Source organism: Strix aluco, chromosome Z, assembly GCF_031877795.1.
Source record: "Strix aluco isolate bStrAlu1 chromosome Z, bStrAlu1.hap1, whole genome shotgun sequence".
NCBI classification, from domain to species: domain Eukaryota; kingdom Metazoa; phylum Chordata; class Aves; order Strigiformes; family Strigidae; genus Strix; species Strix aluco.
Genome location: NC_133971.1, coordinates 60,635,028 through 60,654,360, shown reverse-complemented (window position 1 = coordinate 60,654,360; position 19,333 = coordinate 60,635,028). Strand labels below are relative to the sequence as shown.

Below are 19,333 nucleotides of genomic sequence, written 5' to 3'. Positions count from 1 at the left end.
GGTTCTTTCTATGAAGGTGGAGTTTAAAAAATAGAAAGAATAGAGAGTTCAGACTTCTAAACTTTAAAGTTTTCAAGAAGAAATGCTATTCTTACTCTCCTATGGAAATAGATCCAGATCACTGGATCATCCCAATATCTTTCAATTTTCATCAATGTTCTACCTCACACTACTCACAGAGTTCTTCACTGACTGTTTATTCATAGCAAACTCTTTTTTTTCTTAAATTCTCACTGGACATATTAATCTGCTCTTCCAGCTATTTTTAAACATTAATTTACTATACTAAAAGTCCTGATGCACACAAAAGTTGTCAGAATTCTCCCTTCCCACCTTTATATAATTAACCTATTAGTACTATTAGCCTCAAAGAACACACATTGATGAAGAACCCTAAATGGGAGCAAGCTATACTGAAATACACCCAAATTTCAAGGAATATGCATTACAGAAATAGTAGTTTACTCAACGTAATAAGAGTAACAGCATTTAGGATTTGTGTCTCCAGATGAGACAATAGATTTGTCCTTTGAATATTATCTTGTTGAGGGATTTTCATGTCAATGCCACAACTGTTCAAGTTTTTACCGCATATGACATCTGTTTGCAGTGACCTGGTGCTTTCAGGCTGTGCTTGCTCTTTACTATTTAACATCACTGCATGACTTTTCCAAGTAATCTTGAGCACCCAGGTGTCTTGCTCTTACACATTTCTATACATGCAAAAATTTTCTTCTACGTGGTGATCTTTCTCAAGATAGCGCGGGAGCCAGTGCTGCTAATACAAAAAGAAGGGTAGACTGGAAAAGCCTGCTCTAGACTTGCTTCATATCATTGAACATTCCCTGATTCCTGACTAAGTACTCTTTCTGTGGTATCTGTTTGAAGGAACAAAAGGAGGACTTCACTGCTAGTGTCAAATTTGCTTTTGTTTTCAAGAAAGAATACTTAAAATGGCTTTGTCAACATGCTCCTGATCGGTTTTATAGTCAACTATACAAATGTTGATCCCTGTATTAGGCCTATGTTCCCATCTCTCACGTTCAGGGAAACAGACAATGTTTGGCTATTCTGCAACCCTTGGTATCTACTGCAAAAATCTGGAGTCATCTTCAGTTACTACAAAAAAAAAAGCAGCAGCAATAATATTTTCCCTCAAAAATTGTTCATATGTTATCATTCCTGTTTTACAATGCAAGATCAGCTTGTTGCTACTCTTCAAAGTTTATCTCAACAGGAATGCAGTGAGAATCAAGGCATTCACAGCAATGTATGAGAATCAATGTATTCATAGCACAAGTATGGAAATGTTAAATCTGAAGCACAACTATCAGAAAGTAAGACAGCCAAATACTGATTTTGTCAGGTTCAAATTATTACCGAGGGCACAGAGAAAGAACTTTAAACTGCTTAGTTGATCTTTACATATAAACTGGGTAAACTATAGAATTCCTGCATTCAGTCTCATCATGGTAATTACTAAAGGAAATATTTTAAAATCATGCTACAGAAATGCAATATTTGTATTGTACATCTCTTTTTTAAAACATCAGTTCATCAGCTGAAAACAATATCTCAGAACAGTTTTCTTAATACCGAGACAGTATTTCAGGTCATGGTAGTACCAGGCTAAAATAGTCAGTAAGGTTATTGAAGGGCCTTTGACACTGAAGTTTTGGTTTGTATCAAGGTATTATTATGTTTTAGATCCAAATTCTGTCTTTGAACTAGTCAGTCAAGAATATATACAGTTATTAACTGTTGGCCCATCATTAAGTTAAGTGAAACCTGTACCCTATGAAAAACTACAAAAGTTCAAGACAGATAAATACTCATATTAAATATGTCACTACTACATTTTTTCTAAATGCTCTGAAAACAAATTTACAGATGATTATGCTGAAATCCTGACTTACTGTAAAGTTTACTGAACACACCATTTATATGGTCACTACCTTTCTATACTCCAGCAGGTAAAAAAGAATGATATCTTTCCAACCCTAAAAAAGAGGAGCAGTATCAAGTTTATGTTGTATTTACCTCCAGACTTGTAAACCTGATGTTCAGACTTCAGAAAACTTACACGTGAGCTGATTTAAATGCTGGGTTGGAAAACCATTTCTGCTGGAGGGTGTGGTGTTGTGTCATCTTTTGTGTACCAACAAAATAGATTAAAGCAGTAGAAAGACTGGTTCAATCACTGAAGCAAGAGGACTGCTGACATTACTTGAAATTAGTTTTGACTAATGCAAAAATACATAAAGATTGGATAATTCTTATAAGTGACACCTCATCTTCCTCACAGAAAGAGAAATTAAGTGCATAAAAAAACTTTGCAGCATTTACTTCTTCAAAGTTTCAGGTAGGAAAGAAAGACTGTTCTCTAAGCTTTTAAGATTCTATGCTCCAGATCTTACCCTTCCACATGCTGAAAAGTGTTCCCTTGAAATATTTGACTACATAGGGATTTCCTCTTTCCCTTTTTCTTCCTGTTGAACTGGCAGCTTTTTTCTTTCACTAGGAGGAAGGCTCCTGCTCCACTGGAGGATTTGCAACCTCAAAACAGATTCAGTGCCCTCATAGCTATTAAGGTGCTAGGAGCTCTGTCAAATGAATCATCTGTGTTCAGTAAACCTGAGCCATGCAGCAGTACAAGAGGGAAGTGGCAAGCATTAACAAGTGATGGAGGACCCTCATCTTCTGACTGACTCATCATCTGAGAAGGGTTGCTGCTTGCAAGGGGTTTGAATTAATGGCACTGCTGAAAGACTGCCAAAGCTTGTCCAGCCCTCAGACTATTACTCCTTCTGCTCTTCCACCTGGGCACCAGCTGTACAGCTAGGGAAAACCAGAAAGTACCAAGTGAGATTACATGGCTCTGGAAGCTATGGGCAAGGCCCAAGTGGTATTCTCCCCAATCACACCAGTTAGCGGGAAGGGCTTGAGGAGCAGACAGATTCTGCAGGTCAATAGCCAGCTGTAAACTGGTGTTGGCAGCAGGGTTTTGGTTTCTATGACCATAAAACCCTCTTTGAGAATCAAGGACTGCTTGGAAGAGATGGGACCCGCCTGACTATGGTGGGCAGAAGCATCTTCACCAATGGGCTGGCCGACCTGATAAGAACAGTTTTAAACAAGAAACAATAGAGGAGGGAAAATACAAGCAAACATCAAGTGACAAAGTCATGGACTCTGTTGGCAAGCAAAGGGTGTGGGACGACTTAAACAAGAAGTACCTCACAGTCAACAAAACAAGGCTGAAGTGGGGCCATCCCAAGCATATGCACATAAATAAGGAAAGGCCTGAAGAAAAACACTACAGGGAATGTTCTCATTCTTGGGAATCAGCAATACTAGATGTACATGTGAAGTGCCTGTGCACTAATGCATGCAGCATGGCAAACAAACAAAAAAAACCAGAGCTCTGTGTGTGTGTAGTTACAAATCGAAAAATGACTCAAGTGCCAGGCTTAAAGGGTTATGAGCAGCAGCATGAAGTCTAGCTGGAGGCCATTCCACTAGCAGCACACCCAAGGGGTCAATACTATTAAATGTAGTGACCTAGACGATGAAACAGAGTGCAAGTTTTCAGATAATACAAAGCTGGAAGGAGTGTTTGATACACCTGATAGTTGTGCTGCCATTTGGAAGGACCTCGACAAGCTAGAGGAACAGACTGACAGGAGCATTATACATTTCAGCAAAGGTATGTGCAAACTCCATACACCAGTATATGCTGGGGGCCAACCGGTTGGAAAGCAGTTTTGCAGAGAAGAAGCTTGGTAGAAACCAAGCTGAACACATTCTAGCAATGTGTCCTTGTAGCAGAGGTGGCCAACCACATCCTGGGCTGCACTGGCAAGAGCATTGCCAGCAGGCCAAGGGAGGTACTACTCAGCTTTGGTGAGACCACATCTGAAGTGATATGTCCTGGGCTCCCCAGTATAAGACAGACCTGGATATACAAGGAAGCTCAGCAAAGGGCAATTAAGGTGATTAACGGATTGGAGCATCTGTCATACCAGGTGAGACTGAGTGAACTGTGTCTGTTGAGCCTCAAGAAGAGAAGGGTCAGTGGGCTCTTATCAATCCTTTGTATAAATACCTGATGGCTCCTTCTTTATACCCTCACATAATCTTCTCAGTGGTGTTCAGCAAACAGACAAGAGGCAGTGGGCACAGACTGAAAAGTACTTCCATCTGAATGTGAAGAAAATAATGCCCTCAGCTTTTTTTTTTGTTTGTTTGGTTTTGATTTTTTTTTTTTTTAATAACTGTGAGGGCAATTGAATATTGGAATAAGTAGCCCCAAGGGGCTGTGGACTCTCCACCCTTCCATATACTCAAAATCTGATTTGACACAATCCTGGGGCAACTTGCTTTGAGCAGGTGAGTTGGATTAAACAGTCCAAAGATGCTTTTCAAACTCAACTATTCTATGATTCTTAATGCAAACCAGAAGAACTCTAACAGAAAGCTGTTCATATCTATTGTGCACCTGTCCAGTCTTCATTTTCAACAAATTACATAGAAAACATTTTATTCTGCATTTACACTCAGGACAGTACCCTCTTCATGTTAAAATGAATCTTTTTTTTAAAAAAATAGGTCTGTAGAAACTGGCATGCTCAATTTGGACTGCTGACTTTGGTAAATGCTCCTTAAGTTTCTAATGAACAATAAAAAATTGTGTTTCTGTGAAAACAGGTAAGTCTGCATATAGCCACATTTCAGATGCAAATCTTAGTTCCCCAGAAACATCCTAGATTACACTGAGATGTTGAACTAATGCATTTTATCCTATTTGATCTTAAAGTTCAAAAGAACAAAAACATTATCCAGTAACAGCTATTATTCCTTCACCTGCTTTCAAGAACATAGTATCTTTGTAAACAACTAAATTGACAGTTCCCTTCAGTGTATCACAGAAGTTTTATTGAATTAAACTAATTCTAACATTACTGATATACTGACTGTATTTTCAAGCAATGATCAGAGCCAATACCTTACCTTGCACCAGTTCCAAGTTTTTTAAAGTTCGATTTTGTAAGCTTAGTTTTAATCCAACTTACTTTCCAGTAAACTTGCACTTGAATAAATATGTTCCTAAGACAAAACCTTTCTTCTTGCATTTAAGGCAGTTATCTGAATACTATAGAGAAAAAACTTATTAGTCATGTTCCAGATTAAAGTACTATCTAAACACAGGAAAAGCCATATCCTTATGGAATACCAGCCAAGTTTGAACTAAATTACACTTAAATACAGAAAAATGCAGAGATAATAAAATTGTATTTTATTCATTAAATAAAAAATTTCTTACATTTTTTGAAGAACCTGGGCCATCACAACCCCATTCGTTAAATCTTCCACGGTCTGGCATGGTGCCTCAACATTAAACGTCTGGATCTGCGAGAAAAAAGAAAAGGTTATCTTCAATGTCAAGGGATTTTCAAAAGTTAAAAAAAAAATGCTACCAAATAGCAAATAGACAGAATAAACCCCACACATTTAGTGTATGTGTTAGGAATTAAGAAGCTTTAGATTAAATAGCAATCAAAGAAATTAACTGCTCTCAGGGCTTACCATCTTTGTTTTCACAAACTTGTAAACTTTGCTACAAATAACAGCAGTATATTCTCCAAAAGGGAAATTTTCCACAGCATCTTCTCATTTGGAAAGTCACTGGGCCTGCTGTTCTCCCACTCGAGTACTTCTAGAGCATATATTCAAGTACACTCTCGAGCATACTAAGAAACTCAGCTTTTAGAAGTAACACTGATCACACAAAACTCTCATAGGGTCCCCACAACCAGAAGATCAAACGTAGAGGGACATACATATTCCAGACTTCACTACTTCCCTCTATCAGATGGAAAAGGAGAGCACAATGCTACTAAACCAAGATGCATACTCTTGGCTGTTTTGTAACTAATTTTATCATCATACTTCCCCAATACTTTATGCACAAGAAAAGGTCAACACTGTCATTAAGGCTCAGATAATCAGTCTGAACTCTTTTCCCCACAGTCACACATGCAAGATTGCCATTGAGGGCATAATGCTTTTCATAGTTAGATGACAAAGACTAAAGAAAGACTAATTATATGACTTGTTTCTTGACATACATTTAAATTTTGTAATAAATGTCTTTGCTTGCATAGGAAAGGAATACATAGGATAATATTTCAATTTAGGTTTCAAATTTATGCTACAAAATGTTTATTCAGCTCTTAAAACAAAGGAACTACATCCTTTTCATATCCTTCAGAGATACCAGAGTTACAAATTTTCTTAAAAAGAAATCTTATATAAAACAACTTTACAAATTTATGTCAAACTCCTATAACATTCTCATATACTTCTACAAAATGCTAAACCACTCTAAGAAACAGTAGAGTTCATTTTTCAGAAGGGAGAAGAATGATAAGAATGTGGCAGTGTGGAACCAGAGTCCAGCTGTGAAGACAAAGAAGCAAATATTTTTGTGTGTGTGCCTCTAAACAGCTACTCAATAGCAGCTGTTAAAACACTGCCCTTCCTGTGTACTGGGATGTGTTTCCTCCTAGAAGACTTCTCTCTCTTCTAGCTGGAAGTGCTCCTGCTTCTTGAGAGTCTGCAATATTGTCCCCATTATTAGTTCCCCAAACCCGTAAATTAATTCCCATTCCCTGTTATGATTTTTTTTTTTTCTATTTCTTGTACCACTACATGGAGCCTTGACATTATGCCTGAGGGAACAGATGACAATCAGAGGGACATGGACAAGCTCGAGAAGTGGGCCCATGTGAACTTCACGAGGTTCAACAAGGCCAAGTGCAAGGTCCTGCACATGGATCAGGGCAACTCCTGGTATCAATATAGGCTGAAGAATGAAGGGATTGACAGCAGCCCTGTGGAGAAGGACTTTTAGGTTATTGGTGAGAAAAAAATTGGACATGAGCTGGCAATGTGGTCTTGCAGCCCAGAAACCCATCCTGGGCTGCATGAAAAGAAGGGTGGCGAGCAGGTCAAGGGAGGTGATTCTCTTCATCTACTCTGCTCTGGTGAGACCCCACATGGAGCACTACATCCAGATCTGGAGTCCTCAGCACAGGAAAAATGAACCTGCTGGAGCAGGTCCAGAGGAGGATCACAAAAATGATCAGAGGAATGAAACACCTCTCCTGCGAGGACAAGCTAAGGGAACTGGGGTTGCTTAGCCTGGAGAAGAGAAGGCTCGGGTGAGACCTTATTGTGGTCTTTCAACACTTAAAGGGAGCTTATAAGAAAGATGGTAACCAACTTTTTAACTGGGTCTGTAGCAATAAGACAAGGGGTAATAGTTTTAAACTAAAGGAGGATAGATTCAGACTGGATATCAGGAAGACATTTTTTATAAAGAAGGTGGTGAAACACTGGAACAGGTTACCCAGAGAGGTGGTGTATGCCCCATACCTGGAAACATTCAAGTTCAGGTTGGATAGGACTCAGAACAACCTGATTTAGTTGAAGATCTCCCTGCTTATTGCAGGCAGGTTGGACTAGATGACCATTAACCTTCCAACCCAAACTATTCTGATTCTATCATACAAGAGTATGGGGAAAAAAAAACACCAACCACTTGGCTCAATCACTAGCCCTTGTAGGCCTTCACACCTTCTATCAACTATCATGTAATGAGAAAAAAAAGGTTTTATTTCATTTTATTAATTATTAATCCAGACCTCTGATTCACATGGGCATGAATATGAGCTGTCCATTTTTATACAAACCTTAAAATAAGGAGTAGCAAGTGACTGTTTCAATGCAAAGGAGGCTATCACTGGGAACTAAATAATTGCTGCAGGAAGTCAGAACCTTAGAAAATCTGAGTTATGGTTCTGGATTACATATATGACTAGTGAGGATTTGTTATCTACTAGGGGTAGGAGGCAGAAATGTACTTCATGAAAAATATTCTTGGTATGAAGGTGTAGAAGAATTTTAAATATAACCTCTGGTATATTTGAAATAGATTTTAAGACCTAGTAAAATGTGTTCAGGACTTAGCTATCTTGTAATATTACCAAAGCAACCAGAATGCTGCTCAACAGCCTGACAAGTGTTCTTAGCCTGTTTCTTGTATAGTCCCAAACGAAGGCTGGTTTAAAACCCAGTCAAGTTAATCATATAAAGACACTTTTAACAAAGGATAATTAATTGACTAAACACAGGTGTTTTGCTAGATTAAGAGAATTTAGTATATAGAAACTGCTTGCTCTACCTAAGCTTTTAATAGAACATCTGGAAGTCTTTCTCAGAATTGTGCGAGATGAAGACTGGTGGAAGAAAGATGAAGATGATGATGACCCAAAAGATGACCCTGAAACTGAAACAAGGATTGGAACCAGAAGAGAAGAATTCAGCTGAGACAGGGGACTGTAGTGAACTTTAATAAATTATGAGAATCAAGAACTAAAAGGTTGAGTGGAAACTTACAAAGACTTTGGACTTAGATAATAGATTTAGAAATAGTATATAAACTGCATGAGTTCTTCAGACATTTGCCATTCACTGTAGTGTTGGCCCAACTCTGAGTTGTTAATAAAGCAAACCTAGAGATACCCACGTCTGGTCATTCTATTTCTTCCTCAGTTCTCAAAGACAGTATCTGAAGAACAGGATAAAAGTTGTGACAGAGAATCTAGCATCCCATGAAGCTGGAGGAAAACAAAACAAAACAAAAATTTAAAAACCACCAAAACTCAAGCTCTTTCCCCCCCAAAGATAAAAAAGCTCTCCAGCAGCTTTCACTTCTCAACACTAAGAGTTAATGAAAGACCTGCGCTCTTTGCACAGTGATTATATACATAGCTTGCTTTTTATTGTTGGTGCAGTTGCCTAACAGATCTTTTATGTATTCTTTGTAATAGGGTAGCAAACGCAACACCCATCTACAAGAGAGGCAGAAGGGAGGATCGAGGAAACTACAGACCTGTCAGTCTGACCTTGGTACCAGGGAAGGTCATGGAGCAGATCATCTTGAGTGCCATTACAAGTCATATAATGGACAACCAGGGGATCAGGCCTAGTCAACAGGGGTTATGAAAGGCAGGTCCTGCCTGACAAACCTGATCTCCTTCTATGACAAGATGACCCAACTATTGGATGAGGGGAAAGCTGTGGATATCGTCTACCTGGATTTTCGAAAAGCATTCGACACAGTTCCCCATAGAATTCTCATAGAAAAACTGGCTGCTCATGGCCTGGATGAGCGTATGATCTGCTGGATCAAGCACTGGCTGGTTGGACGGTCCCAGAGAGTGGTGGTCAATGGAGTTAAACCCAGCTGGTAGCCTGTCACAAGTGGTGTTCCTCAGGGCTCGGTGTTGGGACCATTTCTGTTCAACATCTTTATTATTGATCTTGATAAGGACATAGAGTGTATCATCAGTAAATTCGCAGATGACACCAAGTTAAGTGGGAGTGTCGATCTGCATGAGGATAGAGAGGCTCTACAGAGAGACTTGGATAGATTGGATCGGTGGGCCAACGTCAACAGGATGAGCTTCAACAAGGCCAAGTGTCAGGTCCTGTACTTGGGCCACAACAACCCCATGCATCGCTACAGGCTTGGGGAGGTGTGGCTGGAGAGCTGTGTGGAAGAAAAGGATCTGGGGGCTCTAATTGACAAGCAGCTGAACATGAGCCAGCAGTGTGCCCAGGTGGCCAAGAAAGCCAACGGTATCCTGGCCTGTATTAGAAATAGTGTGACCAGCAGAAGTAGGGAGGTGCTAGTCCCCCTGTACTCTGCACTGGTGAGGCCACACCTGGAGTATTGTGTCCAGTTTTGGGCACCTCAATACGAGAGAGATATCGAGGTACTGGAGCGAGTGCAGAGGAGGACAACTAAGATGGTGAAGGGCCTGGAGAATAAATCCTATGAGGAGCGACTGAAGGAGCTGGGACTGTTTAGTTTGAGGAGGAGAAGGCTGAGGGGAGACCTCATCACTCTCTACAACTACCTGAAAGGACATTGTAGAGAGGTTGGTGCTGGTCTCTTCTCACAGGTAATTAGCGATAGAACAAGAGGGAATGGCTTTAAACTGCAACAGGGGAGGTTTAGACTGGACATTAGGAAAAGATTTTTCACAGAAAGAGCGGTCAGACAGTGGAATAGGCTGCCCAGGGAGGTGGTGGAGTCACCATCCCTGGATGTGTTTAAGCGTCATTTGGACGTGATGTTGGGGGATATGGTGTAGGGGAGAACTTTGTAGAGTAGGGCTGATGGTTGGACTCGATGATCCCAAGGGTCTTTTCCAACCTGAATAATTCTGTGATTCTGTAATCTTTATTAGAGGTTCTTAGCAGATAAAACAGTGTGACTAGTTACCTTATGCGCAAACACAACAAAAGTTAATGCCCAGTTTCCAATTAGTTCTTTATCAGAGCAAAGTACTCCCCAACCTATAAATGATCCTTTAGAAGTATTTACCCACTACTTCCCTACATTTTTGGAACTGACTATGCTACCTTACAACCAGCTGGCACGTAGAGCCTAGAACAATTCTGTATCACGACAGAAGAAACAGATCACACAGCCGAGACAGGGAGAAGCGGCTAAAAGGACTAAGAACAAGAAGGTAACCACCCTCAGTGGGTTGGATGTGAATCACTACTCAAGCTATTAGCAAGAACACTTGAAAGAGCAAACGGGCAGAAAAGATTAAGGAGGGTTAGATACTTCTGTCCTCATACATTCATCCAATATTACCTATGAGATCTTCAAGAATATCACTAAAACAAATTTCACTCAGCTTAAATGCCAGCAGGAAACCAGACCGTTATTTTTTTTTCAGGATGGTGAGCTAATTATGTGATACAGGAAGCTGTTCTTCCTCAGATACCAAATTCCTCTGTCGAGCCACACCTGTCATAATGAGAATCGGATTCCTATCCTACAACCAGATCCTGTGCTTCTGGACAACTTTAAGGTTTCTTCACCCATTTTTCTCCTCCCAGTTGGAAGCACTGCTACCTTCTGCTTGGATAGTCATGCTATAAGCTATTTTTTCATGCCTTCCAAGACAGCAGCAGACTGCATGAAACAAAGGGGATCCAGGCTCTCCAACAAGCAACAACAGTTTTATCCAGAACTTGAATTTCCAGATATTTTCACTGATTTTTAGGTTGTCAGACTTTCCTTATTAAAATCTCAAGAGTTACTTTTCAATCCAGCCATAACATTAGGCACTCAATTAGCCAAACAATGAAATGGCAAGGTCTTTACATTACTGTCCAGGGTGGGGATTCTTTCAGGGAGAAGTAGTTGAGTGTTACTTTCATTAATTTTCTTCTTATTTTACACATACCATGTTTGACCCCAAATACCTGAACAGGTCATGAAAGATCTCAGTCAAAATATTTCATTCATAGTTTAAAGATTAAACATTTCCTTTGCAGAAACACAGTGCAGAAAGTAGAGACATCTTGACTAAAGCTGACTTACTAAAGGACTTGTGAGATGAGAGAGTCATGACAGCATAAACCAGTTATTACTGCACTATTTTGGCATTGCCAGTAAATTGCTGCTAACTACAGCGTTCAAGTACAACACATTATTAAAATACAATGAACCGAGTCTCAAGTTTGAATGGTATTTACTTTAACCATTTCAGAAACATCCATGGGAAGACAAGCTAATCCACCAATGCCTAAGGAGAAAATGATTGTATTTTTGTTTTCAGTTGAAAGCCAGATAAGCCAGCTGATGAAAAAGAATACTACACAGCATTTGTGATTAAGATAAAATGAAAATATGATATGTAATAGGAAGGCCTAACACAGCACTGTAAACAACAGTCCTTTCTAAGCTTTCATCTACTTAATCATGTTTTATATAAAAGTAATATTTACCATTGATGCTTTCTCTTTTCTCAAAATACAAGCTATTAGTAAGTGCAAAACTGGCAAACATTACCTCAGTACACCCACATTTATAGGATACATAAATTCATACTCCACCAAGCACCAATGAATGTTAGAAACCAAAAAGAGTGCCCTTTAAGACCAGAAACATCTTCTGATGGAAGAAAACAAATGGCAGGGTTTACAGGACGTGAACCACCGGCTTCCTCTGCTGATCAGAGTGGAAAAATTTCCATCTCTACTATCCAGAGTTGACAAAATAACATAATTAAAGTGATGTCTGTAGGATATCTTCTGTCTTCAGCACTCTGACTCACAGAAGCCTAGCTGATAATGCAACCTGTAGAACTGGGATGGGATGCATGAAGTTTCACCAAAGGTGTTCTCTAAAAGTAGGTGTTAAATACAAACAGCAGAACAGTGCTCAATAAACCAAAAAGCAAAACTCTTCTTATCCTGAATGAAGACTGCTAGGCTACTAGAAACCTAAACAGCACCAGGCAAATGTGCCCAAATTGACCCATACTAAGATACAGGACATGCATCAAGGCATAGCTTCTATTTGCATAAGGCAAAGCAAAGTCCATTAACTTCTAGGCTAGTGGTTAGCCAGAAAAAATTTGCATACTAGTAGCCCAAATTTATACATATTTAGAATCATAGTATGGTTTGGGTTGGAAGGGACCTTAAAGGTCATCTAGTTAAAGACCATCTGCCATGGGCAGGGATACCTTCTACTATAGGTTGCTCAAAGCCCCATCCAATCTGGCCTTGAACACATCAGGGAGGGGGCAGCCACGACTTCTCTGGGCAACCTGTTCCAGTGTCTCACCACCCTCACAGTGAAGAATTTCTTCCTTATACCTAATCTAAATACAACCCCTTTCAGTTTAAATCCTTTTCCCCTCATCCTACCAGTATGTTCCCTAATAAAGATCCCTCCCTATCTTTCCTGTAGGTCACCTTTAAGTACTGGAAGGCCACAGTAAGGTCTCCCCAGAGCTTTCTCTTCTCTAAACTGAAGAACTCTCCCAGTCTGTCCTCGTAAGGAAGGTGCTCCAGCCCCCTGATCATCTTCATGGTCCCTTGCAAAACACAGAAAAAGAAGAATAACTATTTAAAGCCCAGAACTTCCTGCACCTATAATCTAGATGAAAAGTACCATCTCTATTGACAGGTAGAATAAAGAAGTCTCCCCCAAAGGCACAGAAGGTGAATCCAAGAGCACTAAGCTCTACTGAAATATCATCTCCAAAAAATTCCACAGTGTGGAAATAATCTTTAACAGGATCACAAGAGCAAGAAAGACTTAGCAGCTAAAAGATAGTATTCAGAGAGAGTTGGCAGTAAGTTTTCATCAGGCTAAGAGATTTCAGACTTAACAGATTCTAGAACTGGTAACACAGATGTATGGCACACCACTAAATTTAGCATATCTTGCAGTTCTCCATTTCCAGGATTTATATTTCAGCAAACATTTTCCTGAACTTCGTGGAGACTGTGTAGGTATGCAGAACAAAATTTTTCAGAGGCTGACTAAAATGATTCCTTAAAAAAGGCAGGAGCCACCGTGGAGCAGGCTGCCATCTTTTAGCATTGTCCATAAAACAAAATCAACTAAACCATGCCAGAGTGATCAAGTCCTGCTGGTCTTTTTTTTCCTAACCACCAAAGAGGCAGTAGAATTGATTAACTTCAACAGAGATTATGGTGGTTTTAACACAAACTTACTTCTATTTATTCCTATCCTGATGTAAAACTATGGATACCCTGCTGCCATGGCAAACAAGTTCACTCAAAGGTTTATCTTATATAATCCAGAAATGTAGGAAAGGCTATAACCTATTTAATACTTTGCAACTCTGGAATGAATAAAATACGAATGCTCACTTCCCAGATCTAATGCCCACAAAACATACAACACATGGGGTGCAAACACCCAATTGTTGTTTAGCTTCAGTATCTAAACTTAGCTACCTTGAGAGACTAATCTCTGAACAGTCAATGGGACTTCTGCAGAGGAGACAAAGCACTACATTTCCAGTGTAGTGTGCACTTGCAGAGCAGCTATCAGCTAAATGACATGAAAGAGACCTACAAATTCTAGGGCTGAAGCACATTATCATCAGATTTACAATGCAACTTTTGTGCAATATTTGCTCTACTACATGCACCGCTCCAAAAACACTTCCTGTGTCTCCCCTTTGAAAAGATGCCATCCCGTTGTGGACCCAACCAGTCCACTGAAACACTTGCATTCATACAGAAGCTTTTGCCTGCCACATGCAGTAGTGGAGTGCTGGCTGGCCTCCTCCTACCTTTAACATTAGAGAGCTCTTCCCTCCACCAAAACCTTCCTCCTCCTTTCCACACTGCCTCTTGTTCATTGCCCTGAATGAGAAGTACCAAGTAACTCAAAAGAATGAATGAGTCATGCATGGCAAATTAAAGTAGCCAGGAAAACAGCACATGCATACTCTGCAGGGCAGGAAACCACTACCAGTAGGTTGGGGACAGAGTTAATCCCTTTCACTTTCCTGTGTGGCAGGACCTGCCAGGCTGTTGGCAACAAATGCCACAAGAAGGTCACTACTACCTCCTTCCCTTCAATTCCAGCCATGCATTCCTGCCTTAACCTTGTGGTAATGTTAGTTGCTGTGTGGCCAATAACTTCATTGGGTTTTTTTAAATTAATGACTAGGACTTGCAAATTAAATTGATTAAGCAACCCTGGACTTAGGCTCTGAAGCTGGAGGCAAACTGAAGTTATTAAGTCTTTCTAATCTATCACAGTACTCAAGAGTCCTCAGCTCAGCCAAAAAAGCAGATAGCAGCAAGTGCAATTGAGTCTGGGGCCCCTCTTCTTCTCCCTCCCGTGCTCCACAACTTGAAAGTCTGCAATTGCTCTACAGAAGTCAAACAAATTGCAGCAAAGACTTTTAATGGTCCAGGAAACAAAGACTTCTGATGGTCCAGGAAAAGAATGTCAGAATATTATCTTCCAGTTCAAGGGCCTCAAAATGGTCTCACAATAAGACAGAGATAATTGTGCAAAATTCAAAATTTGACTTCATCTTTTTGAAATAACTGTTTAAGTATTTCAAAAAGAAGACAGAAACAGGTTTCTCTCCTCACCTCCCACCTTGAGATTAACAGAAAAGTTGTTTCCTTTATACTGTTTAAGGTTCACAGTTCTCAGCAGCAAAATCTGTTTCTTCTCCAAGCAACATCTCACAATTCCCCCCCCCCAAAAATGAAGGGGCAGAACTGGAAGATGAAATTGAGCACATACTGAATCACATCTAAATGGTTTTTTTTCTTCAGAGAACTAGCAATTGTTATAAATGTACTACTGCTATAGAGCAGCTCTTCAGAAAGGAGTAAATTGAAAAAGGCAGGATTTGGGACAAAGAACACTGTGTCAAAACACCTCCAAATTCTGTGTTCAGCCTTCCTTCCTGTTAGTGACTTAAAAGAAGGGTGGAGAGGGAATACATACAAAATGTATCTTATTATCTTCATATATTACCTGCTTTATATCACTTGCTCTACAATCTTTAAGAGAAGCCTCTGCTTGACCTCTCAGCAATAGCTCAGAAAAATCCCTATAACCTAACAGTGGTGCTAGACACCTCAGCTCCTTCAAACATAGTGAATGATATGCTCAAAATATCACTCTTAGACAACTAAAAAGGTGAAGCAACAAATTCTTTACCATTTTGGTGAGAGGTCATAAAAAATAAAAAAAGGTTGCTCAACCTACTGGTCTGTCACAGCAGATACAGGGGCTGTGATCTGCCAGATACCTCGATCCATGCTTCACGACTGCTGACAAGCAGTTTTTCTTCCCCTCTGTCTGAACAGCAACATATTCAAACAGAATTATCTTCTTGACCTGCTGTCATCACCAGCACAATCAACTACTCCCGAAATTTGATGTTTACTTCAAGAGCTAAGAGATGCTGATGTGATGATATCATCAGAAGAAAATGAAACCCTGCAACTTTGTGGTCAATGACCGAGGATTGAAAGAAGAGTTTAAAACAGGCTTAGCAAGTCTCCTACAATCTTGGCATCTACAAGAAAGCAGAAGAATACGTAAAACCATAGATTGCACAAGGATCAAGAACAGCATAGTCTAAAAAGAAGGTAACTAGACAGTAGGCCAAAACACAGCTTTCCTCGTAAAGTCCAGCAGATTTGATCTCCTCTGAAAAGGGTGCCTACAAAGCATTTACAAGCAGCCTTCTTGAGGAATCAAAATCTGTTTCAGCACTTGCTGACATGGTCTCTGTATTTCATACTGATACAGGCAAATCCTTTCAGTTGGGGATAGGCCACCACACAGAAGACAGATATACACTCTACTGAGATTTTTCAGCCAAAAAGGAGAAATGTCAAAAGATTATACGACATAAATGGCCAGAGTGCTTATAAAATGGAGGGTGCTGAAACAGGAGCCTTGTACAGTGTTTACAAAATTCTCATTTATCATAAAAGTTTTAACATGTCTACCACAGAAACTATATTTGGCCTTGAATGTTGGAAGAGAAAGAAGGCAAGATGCAGCTTGGTGGAGGCAGCACATGGCAAAATAAAGAGATATTTATCATAATGAAGGAAAGAAAGTTCATGACATCTCCACAGCAATCTGCAACTTATAACCAGACAGCTGTGACCTCTGAGGAATCCTGCTGTTTACATACCAATGCTAAGCAATCTTTTCAGTATCACATCTTAGTCTATATTAAAAAAGAAAATTTCTTAGATTACATAGCAAAAGCCTGTAGCCGTCACACTGATTTCAGATATAGACATATTAAAGTGTAACTGCCACATGTATGTTTGACAGCTTTCTATGTTTTAAGAAATGACTCAGTGATATACCTGAGTTAAAAGCACTCCTGACACTATATACAAAGCAAAAAAAAAAAAAAAAAAAAAATCCATGTGTTCCTATGTGGACCAGTCATAAGATTTAAACAGAAAATTGAATCTGTATTAGATATGGTGAAACAATTGCAGTATCACTGCAGGTTTACCTCACAGTAACATTCTTCTAAACTGCTTTGGCTGCACTGCAGCTTGGATAACTATACCACAATGTCTAGAATAGTCTCAGAAGAGGCTGCTGGGACATTTTTGGTAGAGTAATAGTTCTGCAATTACAGTAGGCTCCAAACACTGGGGCAAAGTAGGTATAAATACCAACTTTCAGATGTCAGTAGCTGGGCTCCAGTCCTTTGTTCAGTTTTGTTCAAGTTGCCACTACCCTGACTGCCTCAAAATACCATGATGGTCACCTGCTAAAGTGGTAGGAAGCAAAAGCTCTTTAAAATCCTGAACAAAAATGATTCAGGTACCCATTTGATGATGCTGTCAAAGAGGTAAAAAACCTGAGAATTACAACCCAAGCTAGAGTGTAACACCAGAAATGGGGTGTTGGTGAAATATGAAAGAATAAACGAAAACACATTCACAGGTAAGCAGTTTGCTCCAGCCTGAAGATACCAGAATAGGAATTGCAGGCATGCAAGGCAAAAGGCTTGAGAGATTCATTAAAATCATGAGTTGGCAGAGGGAAGAGCAGTTTCATCTCATCCTACATCCATCTGAGCAAACATTAGGTTTAGGCTGAACAGGTTCTCAGACTTGTGGAAAGCCTTTATCTACTCTACTTAAAACACAGACAAACCAGTTCAAGTACTTCTATATGAATGTGAAGCAAGCAATCTGGGAGGTTAAACCAGTTCTTAAGAACAGGCAGCTTCTGTGTCATAATGGAGAAGATGGGCCATCCCAGGTATGCATAAAATGCAATTAAGACAGCTCTGTTGTCCCACCTAAATGAACGGTTTCCCAAGAATCATTATGTGACTTGAGAGAAAGCCAGGCAAAGTGTTCATACAGCTGGTTTCACTGAGGACTAAAAAACTTCACTGCCTCTTTTGCAAGTTTCATGTATCCTGGAATAAACTGAAACCACCTTTCTTCATTTTTTTTTTTTTATTGAGTCTGTTTCAAAGGCACTTTCACACAAAAATACTGAAATTGTAAAAATAACCTGTAACTCCACACATTCATCTAAGCAATATGTTGACTAATTCTAATGCTATTTACAAAGGATTTACTAATATTTCTGCTAACCAAAAAAGATGCAGTTAGTTTCTTGATTAGCTCAGTATCTGAGGGGGTGAGAAGGTTAGAAATGCAAAGGGATTTGCATGGACAATTACTACAGACAGGACAAGACTTCACTGGATAGGTAAAATTTCAGGACCAAATATTATAAATACTAAGTACTGCTCAAACATGACCATATGACTGAGTAATAATTCCTACAGATGGTCAGTGCCATAGGACTTTTTCCGTTGCTGATATTTCTCTCTCTAAGCTTTCCATTTTCCAGGACAGCTTTTTGGGCCAAGGTAATTTTTCTCAATGGTTTAGCTTTTCTAAGAAAGTGCAAATTATTTTCAAGGGTAACAGTAGTTTGGTGCTCAACAAATCAATTGCCTCAACTACCAACCTCAAATGTGGCAAGGAAAAACTAACAAAAAAATCACTACTTTTTTTTTTTTTTATAATGCAAGAAAATCAGGGGAGATTTTCACTAACACTGAACAGACTTCATATAGATACATTTGTCCTCTTCATCTCCACAAACACGAACCAGTGACTTATTTTCTATCAAGACTAAACCAACTTCCACCACATTTTAACATGTACAGAAGCTGATAAAACAATTCTTTTGAACACATATAAACCACTGGTTTGTACTATATTTAGCTGTACAAAGGATTCTTTTGGGGAACAAGGAAGTAGTCACTGCCTTCTGACTCTGTATGTTGCGATTTCCCTCACTAGCTAGCAAACACCTTAACCTTATGAAGTTTTAAAAACAACTTCATTGAAATATTAACACCTCAAAATCAAATCTGAACAGCATAGTTATGTAACAGAATATTGGAATATTTTTCGTTTTGAAATCTTTTCAGATTTGACACAGACTTCTGCACAGATGGTATACTTCAACAAAATATTCTCAAGTCATCAACAACTTTGTCCAACTTTCCATTGGATAATGGGTAGGATCAACAGTTCAAATCACTCTTAACAGGCCAATATCATACAAGAGAAAATTCAACCTCTTTCATTCTGCAGCAGCTTACACGTTTTGAGTACAGTAGTGTCACACCCAAAGAAAAGAGGTAGTCTGTTGGTTACTTGGAAGGGGCTGCAACCACTTGCTAGGTAAGCTTTGAAGCTTATGCTTCTCCCATTGGCTCAACTGCTTTACTGCCAGAGAACACAAGAGGAGCGTATCTAAATCAGCTAAAACAAAAACACACAGAAACTAGCAGCATATAGCAACAGATCTTCCTCCACCACTCCCCAGTAAACCTTCTTCTTTCTCCTACTTCTTCTTGTCTCCTCTCACAGC

The 19,333-nt window shown here is 39.5% G+C and overlaps 1 protein-coding gene across 5 annotated transcripts in view; it reads right to left on the bottom strand.

Moving 5' to 3' along the window:
* Positions 1 to 19,333, bottom strand: part of HOOK3 (hook microtubule tethering protein 3) — a 93,061-nt gene that overhangs the window by 72,510 nt on the left and 1,218 nt on the right. For 4 of the 5 annotated variants that reach the window (XM_074812075.1, XM_074812072.1, XM_074812071.1 and 1 more), the window contains exon 2: positions 5,324 to 5,409. In XM_074812075.1, the coding sequence (XP_074668176.1) occupies positions 5,324 to 5,409 (86 nt within the window). Of the gene's footprint in view, positions 1 to 5,323; positions 5,410 to 8,590; positions 8,631 to 19,333 lie in introns of those variants that run through there. The other variant, XM_074812074.1, reaches the window with a different exon arrangement.